The sequence below is a fragment of the Oncorhynchus keta genome, chromosome 35, assembly GCF_023373465.1.
Source record: "Oncorhynchus keta strain PuntledgeMale-10-30-2019 chromosome 35, Oket_V2, whole genome shotgun sequence".
In the NCBI taxonomy this organism is placed as follows: Eukaryota; Metazoa; Chordata; class Actinopteri; order Salmoniformes; family Salmonidae; genus Oncorhynchus; species Oncorhynchus keta.
Window position 1 is genome coordinate 60,495,592 of NC_068455.1, and position 18,685 is coordinate 60,514,276.

The 18,685-nt window shown below is 43.6% G+C and overlaps 1 protein-coding gene across 3 annotated transcripts in view; it reads left to right on the plus strand.

The window, feature by feature from the left end:
* The window catches only part of LOC118368769 (inactive ubiquitin carboxyl-terminal hydrolase 53-like), a 57,377-nt gene that overhangs the window by 23,621 nt on the left and 15,071 nt on the right, over positions 1-18,685 (plus strand). For all 3 annotated transcript variants that reach the window (XM_035753157.2, XM_035753156.2, XM_035753158.2), the window contains 4 exons: positions 6,024-6,173; positions 10,734-10,902; positions 12,049-12,213; positions 13,268-13,414. In XM_035753157.2, coding sequence (XP_035609050.1) covers positions 6,024-6,173; positions 10,734-10,902; positions 12,049-12,213; positions 13,268-13,414 — 631 coding nt within the window. The remainder of the gene's footprint in view (positions 1-6,023; positions 6,174-10,733; positions 10,903-12,048; positions 12,214-13,267; positions 13,415-18,685) is intronic.

The following is an 18,685-nucleotide window of genomic DNA, read 5'->3' on the forward strand; positions in this document are numbered from 1 at the left end:
CATTGGCATGGCACAGCCATAGATTGGCATGGCACAGCCATAGCCTTGGCTTCTAAGCACAGATAATAAAACTCAAAGCATGCTATTCTGTTATTTTTAAATAAATTGCTTTGTATCATATTTTCATGACCTTCCTAAATGGAATATGAATGGATTTCTTTGTGATTGTGTACACTGAGTATACAAAACATTAACAACACCAGCTCTTTCCATGACAGACTGACCAGATGAATCCAGGTTAAAGCTATGATCCCTTATTGATGTCTCTAGTTAATCCACTTCAATCAGGGTAGATGAAGGGGGGGAGACAGGTTAAAGAAGGATTTTTAAGCCTTGAGACATGGATTGTGGATGTGTTCCATTCCAATGGTGAAAGTACCTTTGAACAGGGCATGGTAGTAGGTGCCAGGTGCATCGGTTTGTGTCAAGAACTGCAACGCTGCTGGGTTTTTCACGCTCAACAGTATCAAGAATGGTCCACCACCCAAAGGACATCCAGCCAACTTGACACAACTGTGGAAAGCATTGGCGTCAACATGGGCCATCATTCCTGTGGAACGCTTTTGACACCTTGTCCATGCCCTGACTAATTGAGGCTGTTCTGAGGGAAAAGGGGGGCGGTGCAACTCAATATTAGGAAGGTGTTTGATATACTCAGTGTACATTTTAAAACTAGCAAGGCAGAGAGCATCAGAATGACTCAAAATAAATGTAAATGTTTATATTCTCTGCCATTTTTAAAGTCATGTCCCCCTTGTCCTTGTCTTTTCCTAAATAAGTCTATATAACACAATGTATTTGTATTTATTATTGATCCCTATTAAAAAATGCAGCATTGGTCCAGCGAAATTAAGGCATTTATATACAATTAAAAACATTTACATGACATTTCATAACAGATTTCACAACACATTAAGTGTGTGCCCTTAGGGCACTACTCTAATACCACATATCTACAACACAGTCCATGTCTGTATAGTGCGTATGTTATTGTGTGTATGCGTGCCTGTGTGTCTCTTCACAGTCCCTGTTATTCCATAAGGTGTAGTTATAACCCGTTTTTAGGAAGGAATGTAATTTTTGGATTGGTTTTCCATCAGCCGGTTCCTGCTCCTCTGATAGCTGCATGTGCCCTGCTCGGTTAATAATAATCCTGATAATTGCCTCAACTGAACCTAGCCTATACCGAAAACTAGTTTCACACATATAACAGCAGATTAAATATATGAAGTATAGTATGATTGGGAAAAATGGGTGAGTTGATGAGCGAGGAGAAACAACTATGCATAATTGTGTAGGCCTAATCACCAATTGTGAATGAAGAATGAGGCGGGCCATTCTATTGATGTATTGTAATTATAATCTGAAAACGGTGTACCCTATATCAATCCACTGGCATTCAAGCGGTTTTATCAATTTACTCTACTCCTACTTGGAGTAGGCTACACAGTGAGAGTGTGCCTCAATTACAATGGTAAGACCAAGATGAATGGAGGCACATGCTGCGTTAGCGTTGCTACAAGATCTGAATGAAAACGACTCTGATGGCAGTGATGAAATGGTTCATGACATTCTGATGATTATTATTCTGATTCATGCTGAATAGCTTTCCATATCTGAGAAAGGATCCATATCGGGCAGCAGGTGAGCGAATTCCGGATAATGTTCCGGGTTAGATTGCACAGCTGTGCTAGGTGAAAGGAGGAACTCGCCGCTGGCCTGTTGCGGTGTTCTACAACATGCTTGATTTAGCTGCTATCATCACGTGTTGTTCAAGCTGTGCATGAACACCATGAGCAGGAAAGACTTCATCATCAATCTGGCACACGGGCTACGTGAGCGACATTTCGGGCCAAGGTAGCAGCAAAGATTCAACGGGAGCCATTGCCCGAGCCAAATTGCGCACAGCTCCCGGGGAGGAGAAATTGCATGGTGGGCAGATGCACTCGGAACAGAACCCACAACACCTGTTCAACTGCAGCTCCTGCAAGCAACTTATTTGTGGGAAGTGTTGCAATCAAGTGAAAGTGATAAAGATTTGCGCTGACTGTTACAATGGCTTGTGAAAGTATTGCCCCCCTTGTCATTTTTCCTATTTTGTTGCCAAATTGATATTTGGGGGGTTGTATATCATTTTTATTTGCACAACATGCCTACCACTTTGAAGATGTAATATATTTTTTATTGTGAAACAAACAAGAAATAAGACAAAAAAAACAGAACATGAGCGTGCATAACTATTCACCCACCCAAAGTCAATACTTTGTAGAGCCACCTTTTGCAGCAATTACAGCTGGAAGTCTCTTTATAAACTTGGCACATCTAGCCACTGGGATTCTTCAAGGCAAATCTGCTCCATCTCCTTCAAGTTTGATGGGTTCCACTGGTGTACATAAATTTTTAAGTCGTACCACAGATTCTCAATTGGATTGCGGTCTGGGCTTTGCCAAGGCCATTAAAAGACATATTTAAATATGTCCCCTTAAACCACTCGTTGCTTCAGTAGTATGCTTGGTGTCATTGTCCTGCTGGAAGGTGAACCTCCGTCCCAGTCTCAAATCTCTGGACGGCTGATACCGGTTTCCCTTAAGAATTTCCCTGTATTTAGTGCCATCCATCATTCCTTCAATTCTGATCAGTTTCTCAGTACCTGCCGTTGGGAAAAACATCCCCACAGCATGATGCTGCCACCACCATGCTTTACTGTGTGGATAGTGTTCTTGGGGTGATGAGAGGTGTTTGGTTTGTGGCAGAATTAGTATTTCCCTTGATGTCCAAAAAGCCCAATTTTAGTCTCATTTTACCCGTGTAAAGCCCAGCTCTGTGGAGTGTACAGCTTAAAGTGGTCCCATGAACAGATACTCCAATCTCCGCTGTGGAGCTTTGCAGCTCCTTCAGGGTTATCTTTGGCCTCTTTGTTGCCTCTGATTAATACCCTCCTTGCCTGGTCTGTTAGTTTTGGTGGGCGGCCCTCTGTTGGCAGGTTTGTTGTGGTGCCATATTCTTTCAGTTTTTTAATGGTTTTAATGGTACATCGTGGGATGTTCAAAGTTTACGTTTTTTTTTATGGCCTAACCCTGAACTGTACTTCTCAACAACATTGTCCTTGGCCTGTTTGGAGAGCTCCTTGATCTTCATGGTGCCCCTTGCTTAGTGGTGTTGCAGACTCTGGCATTTCAGAACAGGTGTGTGTATGTGTGTGTGTGTATATGCTGTTGCAAACCGCAGTCTGACTTTTTAATGGTGTTTTTGGAGCAATGGCTTCTTCCTTGCTGAGCGGCCTTTCAGGTTATGGCGATATAGGAATAATTTTACTGTGCATATAGATACTTTTGTACCTGTTTCCTCCAGCATCTTCACAAGGTTCTTTGCTGTTGTTCTGGGATTGATTTGCACTTTTCGCACCAAAGTACATCCATCTCTAGGAGACAGAACGCGTCTCCTTCCTGAGCGGTATGTTGGCTGTGTGGTCCCATGGTGTTTATACTTGCGTACTATTGTTTGTACAGATGAACGTTGTACCTTCAGGCGTTTGGAAATTGCTCCCAAGGATTAAACAGACTTGTGGAGGTCTACACTTTTTTTTTTCTGGGGTCTTGGCTGATTTCTTCTGATTTTCCCATGATGTCAAGCAAAGAGGCACGGATTTTGAAGGTAGGCCTTGAAATACATCCACATGTACCCCTCCAATTGACTCAAATGAAGAAGCTTCTAAAGCCATGACATACTTTTCTGGAATTTTCCAAGCTGTTTAAAGGCACAGTCAACTTAGTGTATGTATACTTCTGACCCACTGGAATTGTGATAGTGAAATAAACTGTCTGTAAACAATTGTTGGAAAAATGACTTGTGTCATGCACAAAGTAGATGTCTCAACCGAATTGCCAAAACTATAGTTTGTTAACAAGACATTTATGGAGTGGTAGAAAAACAAGTTTTAACATTCACATAGGTTGGAGTCATTATCTTCCGACTTCAACTGTAGATTCATTATAATTCCATTATTTGTGCTGATTTTCTCTATTCACAACCACGCTTGGCACTTATACTGATGTTTAGGCTACTGATATTTTCTTCATAGACTGAGTGATTTATTAGGCTGGTGGCTATTGGTACTCCTCGAGGTCTGGCTATTGTACTGTTAAATATGCATATGGTCATTTTGACCTTCTATGATATCTTTCTGAAAGTACTGCTAGAGTGTAAAGCACACATTTAGGAAAAGTCAGGGACAGGTTGGTTCAGGTTTTTTATTGAAATTAAGTTTTTGAAATGATGTGTTGGTTGTTCTAGTGTAAATATAAATATAGTCATTAGTTACGTCTTTTTATATGGCCTCATCTAAAGTGTGGGCTATTTATACTTTATAAATACTTTTAAAAATGTTTTGAGTGACCAGTGCAATTTCTCACGAAAAGATCTCTTGATGGAGGACAAGCCAAATACCTGTGAAGAAAGTTTGAGATGGCCAAAAACCTTCACACGAGATTAAAAAACGTCTTATTCCAAGAATCACAATAATCTTCGACTGTCAGCCCGTACTAAAACAGATTAGTCAAGTAGTCTGATTAAATTGGCCAAGGCACTGATTGCATCAAAACAAAATGTCTGCCTCCGCTCCAAAATGATGTGAATAGGAAAAACAACAAAAACAATACACTGTTGTGAATTTGTTTTGGAATATGTATGGAATCACTTAATTCTGGTTTTACTCCATTTGTTTTCTGTCTTGTGTTTTTGTGTGTATGTGGGTTTTTTGGAGCCTCCACAGCGGCCATTCTTTGCCCTGATTTTGTTGGGGTCTGTTTATTTTGGTGCCGTGGAGCATATGTGGGAAATAAAGTGGGTCTTTATCCCTCTGTAAGTCTGAGAGTTGCGTAAGCAGTGTGCGGTGTGTTGCCCAGTTGGCCCACGTCGCAGATCAAAAAGCTTCTGCTGCACGGGCCAGCTTGTGTCAACGCTTCCTCAACGGCACAGTGGTTGTGTGTGTGAGAGAGCGAGTCAGAGAAAGGTTGTGCGTGTGTGTGTGTGTGGTATGTGCAAGAGTACATAGCGTGTGTGGAAGATGTGGCGTGTGTTTTCTGTACATGTGTGAGTTTGGGACTGTGTTGGAGTACAGAGTGTCCTTGGCGTGGGCATGCAGTAGGTTTAATTTGTAACACTACTCTGGCTGACACTTCCTGTTCCTTCAAGATGTTAGTTTTTTTCAGAAACGGAATGAGCTTCGGTTAAACCTACTACAAATTTAGAACAAACTCTTATAGGCCAGGCCCAACATATTGCGCAACTTCACCTCCCTTGAAGACAACAGGCACAGAATGAGCTTCTGTGAGACCTGTGTCAAACCTAGGCCAAACTCTCACAGAACAGGCCCAACGTATTACACAACAGCCCCTTTAGACTACAGGCACAGATTCCTCTTTGCCCCTCTCCTTGTTTTGAGTGCATTCCAGAACTGGATTAGTCTAGCAGAAGCCCCACCAAGTACCACAAAGGTCTTGATTCATACTTGTACTGTTCATGTGACTGTGCTGGATGTCGGAGAAAACCTCCCCTTCCCTAGGAATCCATTGTCTCCCATAGCCAAAGAGAACTGGCCATTCAGGAAATACGGGTTATTTCAAACTCTTCATCCAGTGGTCTTTTCAAATTGGTGGGAGGCTGTGGTTACACTGATAATTGCCTGAACTAGCTTGATGGAAACTGCTCGATTTGTGGAAATGTACAATGCAAACGAGTCCAACAGTCCAAGTTGAAGGGCAATTATGCTGTCCAAATGCTAACATGATAGTTTTGGCCAAAGGGCTGTATATGTGACTAAGAATGTTCGAACCCGGGTCTGCTGCATAATGCAAGACTGTGTTGGTCCATTGAACTAAAGCCCAGGCATTAGTTCGGGCAGCTAAAGTAAGTCATCAGGCAACGTTACTCGTGGACAGCATGGGATTGTTTTTGTGTATTTTGGTCATTTCTATCTCATTTGATCCAAATAAAGTAATTGAAATGTGTGTATGTGTCCGCAGCTCTTCTACCGGGTGACAGACGAGCACGCAAAAAAGGGAGAGTTGCTCTTGGTGGGGATGATTTGTTACTCCAGCCGCCACTACTGTGCCTTTGCCTTCCACACCAAATCCGCCAAATGGGTCTTCTTCGACGACGCCACCGTCAAAGAGGTGAGAGCTCGCTGATGCGTCTTGAACACCAAAATACACACTCACCAAGCAAGTAAGCAAACACACACACATACCTCACCCAATGCCCTCATAGCCTCTGAGTCTTTTGCTGTGGTGCAATATGAAGCTCGGGCCACACACACACATGCACTAGCGTGCACATACGTTTTATGACAAGACTAACTAATGTTACGTTGGTAACTGGCTTGAATAGTTCTTTGACTATTTAAATAATATATAAACACAATCTGATATCAATGGAACGGTTTCCATGAACTGATTTAGATACTATAGGCTACCTGCAGTCAACAGGGAGCTAAACTGTCCCCAGGCAGCAACTCAATGCGCAGTGCATAAATGTACTTGTCTGAACCGATAAAAGCAGGCAGTTTTAAGAGAGAGCAAGGAGCGCCCCGCTCCACCTCTTATCTCCATCACCACCATCTTTATCGTCTAAGGGCCCCATCGACCGCCCTTCCCCACCCCCGGGGTTGAAAAGTCTGCTATAATCACTACCACCCACACAGACACGTACACAAGCAAGCACACACACATACACGCATGAACTCAAGGAGGCTCGCTCACACACACACCCACTGGGCAAAATCTGGTTGAATCAACCCCCCAAAAATCAAGGCGATAACGTTGAATCAACATGGAAAACGTCATCAACGTAAGGGTATTTCTTCCTTGCTTTCATCAAACTCAACCAAATGTATACTGAACAAAAATATAAACCCAACATGCACCAATTTCATTGATTTTACTGTTTACAGTTCGTATGAGGAAATCAGTCAATTGAAATAAATTGATTAGGCCCTAATCTATGGATTTCACATGACTGGGAATACAGATTTTTGTATTTATTTATTAGTATCCCATTAGCCGACGCCAATATACATCTGTTGGTCACAGATACCTTTAAAAAAATGGGCCTCACAATGGGCCTTAGGATCTCATTACGGTTTTTTTGTGCATTCAAATTGCCATCAATAAAATCAATTGTTCGTTGTCCGTAGCTTACGTCTGCCCATACCATAACCCCATCACCACCATGGGGCACTCTGTTCACAACGTTGATTTCAGCAAACATCTTGCCCACACAACGCCATATACGTTGTCTGCGGTTGTGAGGCCGGGTTGGACATACTGCCAAATTCTCAAAGACGACGTTGGAAGCGGCTTATGGTAGAGAAATTATCTGCATTGTGTTGTGTCACAAAAGTAGTGGCCTTTAATTGTCCACAGTACAAGATGCACCTGTGTAATGATCATGCTGTTTAATCAGCTTCTTGATATGCCACACCTGTCAGGTGGATGGATTATCTTGGCAAAGGAGAAATGCTCACCATCAGGGATGTAAACAAATTTGTGCACAAAATTTTAGAAAAACAATATTTTTGTGCATATGGAACATTTCTGGGTTCTTTTTATTTCAGTTCATGAAACATGGGACCAACACTTTACATATGTTTTTGTTCAGTGTAAATCAAAACTAGACGTTGAACTGACGTCTGTGCCCAGTGGGACACCTTTTTTCCCCATCATTTTAGTCGTTTAGCAGTCCAGAGTGACTTACAAATAGTGCATTCGTCTTAAGATCGCGAGGTGAGACAACCATGCATCACAGTCGTAGTTTGTTCATAGCTACTTTGAGGAAAAATGTACTAAGTCAGAGCTAGTAAGAAAGGCAAGGGTGTTACTCTTAATAACTATTTTTGTGCGGGGGAGAGATGTACACACACACTTTCACAAGTACACACACAGCAGCAGCACCTGTACAGTAGTAGTGTACGCACACACACAGCAGCAGCACCTGTACAGTAGTAGTGTACGCACACACACAGCAGCAGCACCTGTACAGTAGTAGTGTACGCACACACACAGCAGCAGCACCTGTACAGTAGTAGTGTACGTACACACAGCAGCAGCACCTGTACAGTAGTAGTGTACGTACACACGCAGCAGCAGCACCTGTACAGTAGTAGTGTATGTACACACACAGCAGCAGCACCTGTACAGTAGTAGTGTACGTACACACACAGCAGCACCTGTACAGTAGTAGTGTACGTACACACACAGCAGCAGCACCTGTACAGTAGTAGTGTACGCACACACACAGCAGCAGCACCTGTACAGTAGTAGTGTACGCACACACACAGCAGCAGCACCTGTACAGTAGTAGTGTACGCACACACACAGCAGCAGCACCTGTACAGTAGTAGTGTACGCACACACACAGCAGCAGCACCTGTACAGTAGTAGTGTACGCACACACACAGCAGCAGCACCTGTACAGTAGTAGTGTACGCACACACACAGCAGCAGCACCTGTACAGTAGTAGTGTACGCACACACACAGCAGCAGCACCTGTACAGTAGTAGTGTACGCACACACACAGCAGCAGCACCTGTACAGTAGTAGTGTACGCACACACACAGCAGCAGCACCTGTACAGTAGTAGTGTACGTACACACACAGCAGCAGCACCTGTACAGTAGTAGTGTACGCACACACACAGCAGCAGCACCTGTACAGTAGTAGTGTACGTACACACACAGCAGCAGCACCTGTACAGTAGTAGTGTACGCACACACACAGCAGCAGCACCTGTACAGTAGTAGTGTACGTACACACACAGCAGCAGCACCTGTAGAGTAGTAGTGTACGTACACACACAGCAGCAGCACCTGTACAGTAGTAGTGTACGTACACACACAGCAGCAGCACCTGTACAGTAGTAGTGTACGTACACACACAGCAGCAGCACCTGTACAGTAGTAGTGTACGCACACACACAGCAGCAGCACCTGTACAGTAGTAGTGTACGTACACACACAGCAGCAGCACCTGTACAGTAGTAGTGTACGTACACACACAGCAGCAGCACCTGTACAGTAGTAGTGTACGCACACACACAGCAGCAGCACCTGTACAGTAGTAGTGTACGTACACACACAGCAGCAGCACCTGTACAGTAGTAGTGTACTAGGGTTTCCCAATGGAAACTATTAAAGCAGTTAATTGCGTCATCAGTCATCCACAGTTGAGATATACTGTTTAGTGGACTTTTTGGATATATTGAAATGACTCGTGGTTGAAATTGGTCTTTTGCGTGCGCTTGACTGTGTGTGTGCGCATGCATAAGTGAGTGTGCTAATGAACGGCACGGTGTGTGTGTGTGTGTCCAGTGCATTTGACTGGACTGCGGTGCAGGGGCTGGCTGGCTCCGAGTCAATCCATCAGCAGCTTATGCAGTGTGTGCACTTTGGCCCTACTGGGACGGACGGCTACAGTACAGCACTCTTAGCCAGCTAAATAACACTCCACATACCTGCTGTGTTGCTCCTCATTCTCTCACTGCCTCACACCAAGTAACGAGCAGACATGCCCTACAGTTTATGGATAGCTTTTAAAACTTCCACTATATTTATATTTTACAGGTTGTGTTTTGTTGACTATCATTCTTGTCATTCATTCTTTTTTAAAATGTATTGTTGCAGTAGTGGTTCAGTGTTTCTCCTATATATATATATTTTTTGTGTGTTTTGTCCCGGGCAAAGATAAGTGTTCACCATCAAAATGCCAACTCAAAGCAACCTCTTCCAACCTTTGTTTCTCCATCCTTTTTTCTTTTCCCTCATTTTGCTTTCCTTGCTTGTTCTTTCTCTTCCCTCTTTGTTCTCTCTCTTCCTCTTTCACTGTGTCTTACCTTCTGCTTCTCTCTCCCCCTTCGTTCATTTGGTTAATTAAGGAGCACACTAGCATCTGTTAGCCTCCAGTCTGCCTCTGTGGCATTTTCTAGCGAGGCACACACCTAGCCCAGCTCAGCTAATGTGATTGTGAGACTCCGCTTCAGTGCATATTTTTCACTTAAAATCCAGGACAAAGGGAAAATGAGCATTTGCAGTGTACAACAATGCCTCCTTGGCCAATCAGAGTTTTTTTGTGTGAAATTAGAAAAGTAACATTAATCTCTGAACAGTTTGCAATAAGCTTGGATCCAATTGTGCTTCTTCTGGTTTATGGTCAGCGCGTGTTTTGGGGTAGCGGTACAAAGAACGTCACAGAAAGCATTGTGTCAAAATCATCCCTCCAAGGTTTTTGGTTGTCCACTATCCATGCGTCTCATTTTTAACAATGCATTCGACATTACTTGCAGCGGAGTATTGTGTCAACCATTTTGAACGAGTCGTCAGTGTTTTCTGAAAGGTGTACACAGATCAGAACTAGGGTTTGGGGACCTTCTTTAAATGTAGATTTTGGCAACTGGTGCTCATCAAATACAGGAGCGTCAAAAGTAGTAATGTATATTGTCACTAAAGAACACATCTTCTGAAAAGACCTCTCAGGGTAATGAGATGAGGAAACTGGTTGCTGCCAGTAAGACAAAGGTGACTTCTCGTCACATTGGGAAAATGCCAGTTTGTGTATGTGTGTGGTACACAGACAGCCTTCCAGACGTACACACACACACACACACACACACACACACACACACACACACACACACACACACACACAATATTGACCTCTATATCTCATCTTCTCTATCCTAGATTGGGACCCGGTGGAAAGACGTGGCCACCAAATGCATCAAAGGCCACTTCCAGCCCCTCCTCCTATTCTACTCCAACCCAGACGGCAGCGCCATCTCCGTAGACGACGCCTCGCGCCAGAACTGCGATCATTCCCGCTACAAGACCCCCGTCAACGGAGACGTCCAAGGTATACAAGACATCGGACAAAGGGACATTCTCTTTTCGTTCCTTTTATGGGAAGAACTACACAACTAACCCTAGAGTCATGGGAACATTCCAGCACGTTGAGGGGAATAACTGCTTTCAATTTACAATTCAAAATCATGCAGAAAATGTTTTTTTCCAGAATGCCAAGTCAAAACCAAGATGTGCTTTTGCGATGCAGATGCAGTCTATCTAATGATCTTTGACTTGAGACAACTTGAGACCAACATTTGTTCTTGGTCTAGGTCTTTTGGAGACCAGATTAAAACGGTCCCCCTTTCCAAATTGGTTAAACAACCGTTCCTCAGCTTCATCTGTACCAATTCCAAGGAACCACATACCACGTTTATAAAACATTAGTTTATTTTAATTCATGCTTAACAAGTGGGTGCTATATTTAAGTCATGCAGTAAATTCGCAGCCAATACGTTCTTCTAAGAGTAGAGTTCTGCAGCACCAGCCATTTGGAAGTAATGTCAGCAAGTGTTGCCAATGGTGTGACTGTGGTTAACTTTCTTTTTTGATGGCGTGTGTTGAAATGCATACTTAACCAAATGACTGCCACTGCCACAGAGCAGTGGTTCTTAAAAGTTTTGACCAGAACTTCCTTGAAATATTTTGGTCAAACCGTGAGCCAGATGCACATGAATAGCTTTTTATTAAGCCCCACCACATTCAGTCTGAGCGAGAATCGTAAAAACAAAAGTTGCGCTACAGTACACGTTGCAGTGTGGACATAAAAGTGATGGGGGTCAATTGGGGATGCAATTTTGGTGTCTTTCCAAGACCTTCATGTCAAGTGTCTAGACTGTGGGTGACCATAAAAGGCATGCTATTTATTTTATTTTACCTTTATTTAACTAGGCAAGTCAGTTAAGAACAAATTCTTATTTTCAATGACGGCCTAGGAACAGTGGGTTAACTGCCTGTTCAGGGGCTAATGACATTTTGTTAACTGGGTAGCGCTCCACTTTTTTATATTTATTTTGAATTATTGGGGATATTTGGGGAATTTACTGAAAAGCTAATGGCACTGCATTACAAAATACCTAAGAATTGCTTTTTGGGATTGATAAAATTGATCCCAACCCTGATTTTTCTCATCCTCTTCTCCTTTCCGACCACCCAGCGCCTGAGTCTACAGTTCCAGGCCCCAAGAAGCTGGACCTGACCAGAGAGAACCTGAATGCCCTGCTGGGCCTTGGCGGCTTGAAACAGAAGAGCCAGAGCCCATCTATCCATAGTTCCACCTTTACCAGGGGCAGCGGCCAGACTAGCGGGGGCCGAGGACCAGGTACGACGGTTGGGGGGTGGGAGAGAGAGGGGTATTTTTACATACAGGCTCTGGTCGAAAGTAGAGCACAATATAGGAAATGGGGTGCCATTTGCGATTCAGCCTTAGTTATTATTGCACATTCCTTTGTTATTGTGGAGCATGGCGTAATGTCTGCCCTTGTTTTGGTCCCCCTTTGTTGTTACTCCCTGCTTAAAGCCAGCAGCTCAACTGTACAATGTGTTTTGACTGTTTTCTATCCCCCAGCAATGGAAAATGTTACCAGTAGCTCAGGGCTTTTGAGAACAGCAAATCCACTCTGAATGACTGACAACAATAGCAGTCAAGTACCTTGTGGGAAAAGCGATGAATTGTCCTCACAACACTTAATTCAGGCAATGGAGTGACTACAATGTGCAATGTGTAAGACCAAATTATCTTATCATGAATTCAATTGGAGGCCTATATCTTGGAGAGGTGGGAGTGATCATAGCTCATATTCACGGAGAACCTGTTCTAGCACATTCTTTGTGCTACAGAGGGTGGGTCTGAAATGACCGCAGTGCATAGTTCTAGTTCTCTCCGTCGTCTCCGACTTTCTCCTACATGGCGAGAGATCACACTCGGAAGGAGAAGGAAATGGTTTCCGCAGCTCCACGGGTTCCACCTCGGTGCATTTCCCCTCACCCAGCAGACAAGCCCGCCGTATACATTGGCACATTGGTCGGCCCTAAAGTTCCCCCCCACTCTCCCTCCTTTACACACTCCGCACTGTTCAATGCGTCCAGGGGTCTAGTCGGTATAGAGGGGAGTGGGGAAGAGGAGGGATTGAGGGTGTGGAAGATGGAGAGGGAGTTGGGGTGGCCTAAGTTACTGTAGTTTTGTCTCTCTTCTTGTATTTGGCTTTAGAAGGAGAAAGAAAGTTCCCACTTGCGTGTTTGACTTGCTACACATTCTTTTTGCTGTGTTTCTGCCCCTGGTCTTGTCTATTGGAATTTAAGTCACTCTGTGTCAGTTTCTCAAAATGACTGAAATGGAATGTGTTACATAATGTTTCTTTCTCCCCGTCTTGCAGTGACACTGGGCACCAGTGATCCTAAGAGCCGTCTGAAGGACATATCCAGAGAAGTGGCCCAGAAGGCAGTGGAAGTCCGGGGGATGCACCCCTCCAGGAGAGACCAGGACAAGATGGAGAGGAGGAGACAGGATGCCCACTACAGAGGTGTGGAACGACGCACAGGCACACTCTCTCACACACATACACACACACACACAGATTTACATTCACAAACACACATTAAGAGAGAAAAAAGTAAGATATGATAACCTTTGACACAACGGTGTACACAATGCACATGCAACCCAACATTATCAACATACATAACATCAAATCACCTGACCAACACAAACGACTAGCATTTCACTCTACTGGCCCTTACACAATCAACCAGACAGGGTGGTTTGGGAGCATTGTCAGGATAAGGATTAGAATTCTGACATCTGTTCAAGCCTGCCCTCATCACCCCCCCCCAAATTTTAATCTCTAACCCTCTGTCATATTTCTCTCACCTATCCTGTCATTTAATTTCTCTGAACACCAAAGGGGTAGAAACTAGGGGCAAGGTGCTAGGAACTGAAAATGAACTAGCCCCCAAATCCACCATGCAACCACAAGCGTCCCTGTTAGCACCAGGCTCACGTCCCTTTGTGATTGAATGCACCAAGCTAACAGACGCTAGCGTCATGCCCGTGATGAATGGCGAGACTGGAAGTGACACTATAGTTGACGTAAGTGAAATAAATCCATCTCTAGTGCTGCTCGTGAACAGGCTAGCGCTCCACTAAAAAGCTGACCTCAAAGCTACTGGACATACTTGGAAAAAGAGAAGCATAAGAAAGTTAGCATTCGGGTCCGATAGGAAGTCTTGATGTCAATGGCTTCATCATAAATGGCATTGGCTTCATCATAAATGGCACCCTGTTCTCGATATAGTGCAATATTTATGAACACAGGTTTTTGGTCAAATGTAGTGCACTATGTAGGAAATATAGGAGTTAGTGTTACCAGAACACATTACCCAGTTTTCCTCTAGCATAGTGTAACTGTGTTGATTTTTAGCTTCCAACCCTAAAAGACAAATGTGCTGTGTTTTCATCACAGCCATAGTTAAACCATCTGTCCACACACACACACACACACACACACACACACACACACACACACACACACACACACTAACAGAAACTCTTACACAAATCCACTCACACACACACACACACACACACACACACAGCTAACAGAAACTCTTACACAAATCCACTCACAGGCGCACACACACTCACACAAGTCTCACACACACGCCATGTGAACAGTTATGTTCGAGGTGGTTTAACTCTCGCACGCCCCGTCAGCAGAATCCATCTCTGTAGCGACTCTATCTCTCAGGAGAGGTTACATCTAAGGCGCTGTGGAATATAACCCCTCATAACTTTCTCTGTACACCTGAGACTCAGTGCAGGCCTCAATCCTAGATCACACACCCTGTCATGTTATTGATGAATATTATTATGGTGATTTAGGAGACACTTTTACCCAAAGGGATTTCCAGTTATAAAACATACACACACACACGTGTGTGTGTGTGTGTGTGTGTGTGTGTGTGTGTGTGTGTGTGTGTGTGTGTGTGTGTGTGTGTGTGTGTGTATGTATGGGGGTAATCAAACCCACAACCCTGATTTTGAAAGAACAATGCTCCGTCCAACAGAGCCATTGGAATCACGAGAAGGCCAGTTGTTAGTCAAAATCACCCAAATGTTAAATACTGGTCCCTTAGTGCATCTCCTGTTACTCTTTGTTCAAGCGCTCCATCACTTAATAGAGTTGGACGGTAATTAGAAGAGCATATTTTTGACAAGTAAAGCTTTAACAGTGTCTCTTTTTCTCATTTGACATATGTGGCCCAAAATGTGTTACATGGACCCAGCTGGATCCACGATTACACCAATTATACCAGGGGCTATTGCATACTGCACACCTTGTTTTGTGGTACAAACACTTTTTGTCCCCTGTAATGGTTTTAGGGCTTAAAAATGTTTCATCCTCTTCCATTAAAAAGTGCTAGTCAATTGTTTCTATTTAGATTTTATTTTTATATTCCCAAGCGAAAGACAATTTGATAGAGGTAGTACTGTATGTACAGTAGCTTCATGCTCTGCTAGTTGTGGATACAGCGAGGGTAAAAGTGTCATCCAGTATAGAAATATCGAGCTTGTGTGTGCGTGTGCCCCCCGGTCATATCTTTCGAAAGTGGCGGGCATGACTCGGTGTCCTTGAAAGACAACCACACACGCATACAAACACTTTGTCCTCTCAATCATGCACATCTCCAGGCCACAGACTCATCAGTTCAAGGAGTCATGGACAGCCAGCAGGGAATACACACACACACACACACACACACACACACACACACACACACACACACACACACACACACACACACACACACACACACAATTCATCAATAATATCTTCACAGACGTCACAATGTTAGGTCACTTCCCCTACTGCTACACCACAGAGACACATACGGCCTCCCGGCGTCCATTATTTACACCTTCCTCTTGTCTACAGACGTACAGTACCAGTCAAAAGTTTGGACACACCTACTCATTCAAGGGTTTTTCTTAATTTTTACTATTTTCTACATTGTAGAATAATAGTAAAGACATCAAAACTATACAATAACACATGGAATCATGTAGTAACCCAAAAAGTTTTAAACAAATCTAAATCTATTTTATATTTGAGATTCTTCAAAGTAGCCACCCTTTGCCTTGATGACAGCTTTGCACACTCTTGGCATTCTCTCAACCAGCTTCACCTGGAATGGTTTTCCAACAGTCTTGACGGAGTTTCCAAATATGCTGAGCACTTGTTGGCTGCTTTTCCTTCACTCTGCGGTCCAACTCAACCACTAACCATCTTAATTGGGTTGAGGTCAGGTGATTGTGTAGGCCAGGTCATCTAATGCAGTACTCCATCAAATCAAACTTTATTTCTCACATGCGCCGAATATTTCAAGTGTAGACCTTACCGTGAAATGCTTACTTACAAGCCCTTAACCAACAGTGCAGTTCAAGAAGAGTTAAGAAAATATTTCCCAAATAAACAAAAGTAAAAAATTATAAAAAGTAACACAATAACGAGGCTATATATAGGGGGTACCAGTACCAAGTCAGTGTGCGGGGGTACAGGTTAGAGGTCATTTGTACATGTAGGTAGGGGTGAAGTGACTATGCAGAGATAATAAACAGCGAGTAGCAGCAGTGTACAAAACAAATGGAGGGGGGGTCAATATAATGGTCTGGTGGCCATTTGATGGACTATGGTGGCCTGCTTGAAACATGCAGGTATTACAGACTCCGTCGGGGAGAGGTTGAAAGTGTCCGTGAAGACACTTGCACTTGGTCCGCGTATGCTTTGAGTACACGTCCTGGTAATCGATCTGGCCCCACCGCTTTGAGAATGTTGACCTGTTTTAAGGTCTTGCTCACCTTGGCTACCGACAGCGTTATCACACAGTCATCCAGAACAGCTGGTGCTCTCGTGCATGCTTCAGTGTTGCTTGCCTCGAAGTGAGCATGAAAGGCATTTAGCTTGTCTGGTAGATTCGCGTCACTGAGCAGCTTGCATCTGTGTTTCCCTTTGTAGTCCATAATATTTTTCAAGCCCTGCCACATCCGACAAGTGTCAATCTTGATCCTTTATTGATGCTTTCTTTGTTTGATGGTTCGTCTGAGGGCATAGCAGGATTTCTTATAGGCGTCCGGATTAGTGTCCTGCTCCTTGAAGGCAGCAGCTCTAGCTTTTAGCTCGATGCAGATGTTGCCTGTAATGCATGGCTTCTGGTTGGGATATGTACGTACAGTCACTGTGAGGATGAATTCGATAATGCACTTATTGATGAAGCCGATGACTGAGGTGGAATACTGCTCAATGCCTTTGAATAAATCCTGGAACATATTCCAGTCTGTGCTAGCAAAACTAGCGTAGCATCCGCGTCATCTTGACCACTTTCATATTGAGCGAGTCACTGGTACTTCCTGCTTTAGTTTTTGCTTGTAAGCAGGAGTCCGGAGAATATAATAATTGTCCGATTTTCCAAATGGAGGGCGGGGGAGAGCTTTATATGCATCTTTGTGTGTGGAGTAAAGGTGGTCTAGAGTTTTTATATATATATATATATATATATTTTCTCCTGGTTGCACGTGACATGCTGGTAAAAATGTAGCAAAACTGATTTAAGTTTGTCTGCGTTAAAGTCTCCGGCCACTAGTAGCGCCGCTTCTGGGTGAGCGTTTTCTTGTTTGCTTATGGCCTTACAGAGTTAGTTGAGTGTGGTCTTAATATAGATGAGAACTCTCTTGGTAGATAGTGTGGTCTACAGCTTATCATAAGATACTCTACCTCAGGCGAGCCATACCTCGAGACTTCTTTAATTTTAGACATCACACACCAGCTGTTATTGACAAAAAGACACATACCCCCACCCCTCGTCTTGCCAGACGTAGCTTCTCTGTTCTGCCGGTGCATTGAAAATCCCTCCAGCTCTATGTTATCCATGCCGTTGCTCATCCACGACTCGGTGAAACCTAAGATATTACAGTTTTTAATGTTCCGTTGGTAGGATAATCTTAGATCATCAATTGTATTTTCCAATGATTGCATGTTAGCAAGTAGAAGTGGGAGTTTACTCGTTCGCCTACGGATTCTCAAAAGGCAGCCTGATCTGCGTCCTCTTTTCCTCCGTCTTTTCTTCACGCAAATTAATCTGGACCTGTTCGCGGGAGAGCAGTATATCTTTCTCATCGGACTCGTTAAAGGAAAAAGCTTCTTCCAGTTCGTGGTGAGTAATCCCAGTTCAGAAGTTATTTTCGGTCATAAGAGACAGTAGCAGCAACATTATGTACAAAATAAGTTTTCAAAATAAGTTGCAAACAATGCAAAAAAACTATCAAAATAGCACAATTGGTTACAGGCATGTAAAACGTCAGCCATCCTCTTCGGGCGCCATCTTACTAAACCATCACTCTCCTTCTTGGTCAAATAGCCCTTACACAGCCTGCAGCTGTGTTGGGTCATTGTCCTGTTGAAAAACAAATGATAGTCCCACTAAGTGCAAACCAGGTGGGATGGCGTATCGCTGCAGAATGCTGTGGTAGCCATGCTTGTTAAGTGTGCCTTAAATTCTAAATAAATCACTGACAGTATCACCAGCAAAGCACCATCACACCACCTCCATGCTTCACGGTGGGAACCACACATGCGGAGATCATCTGTTCATCTACTCTACGTCTCACAAAGTCACGGCGGTTGAAACCAAAAATCTCAAATTTGGACTCACCAGACCAAAGGACAGATTTCTAGCATTCTAATGTCCATTGCTCATGTTTTTTGGCCCAAGCAAGTCTCTTCTTCTTGTTGGTGTTC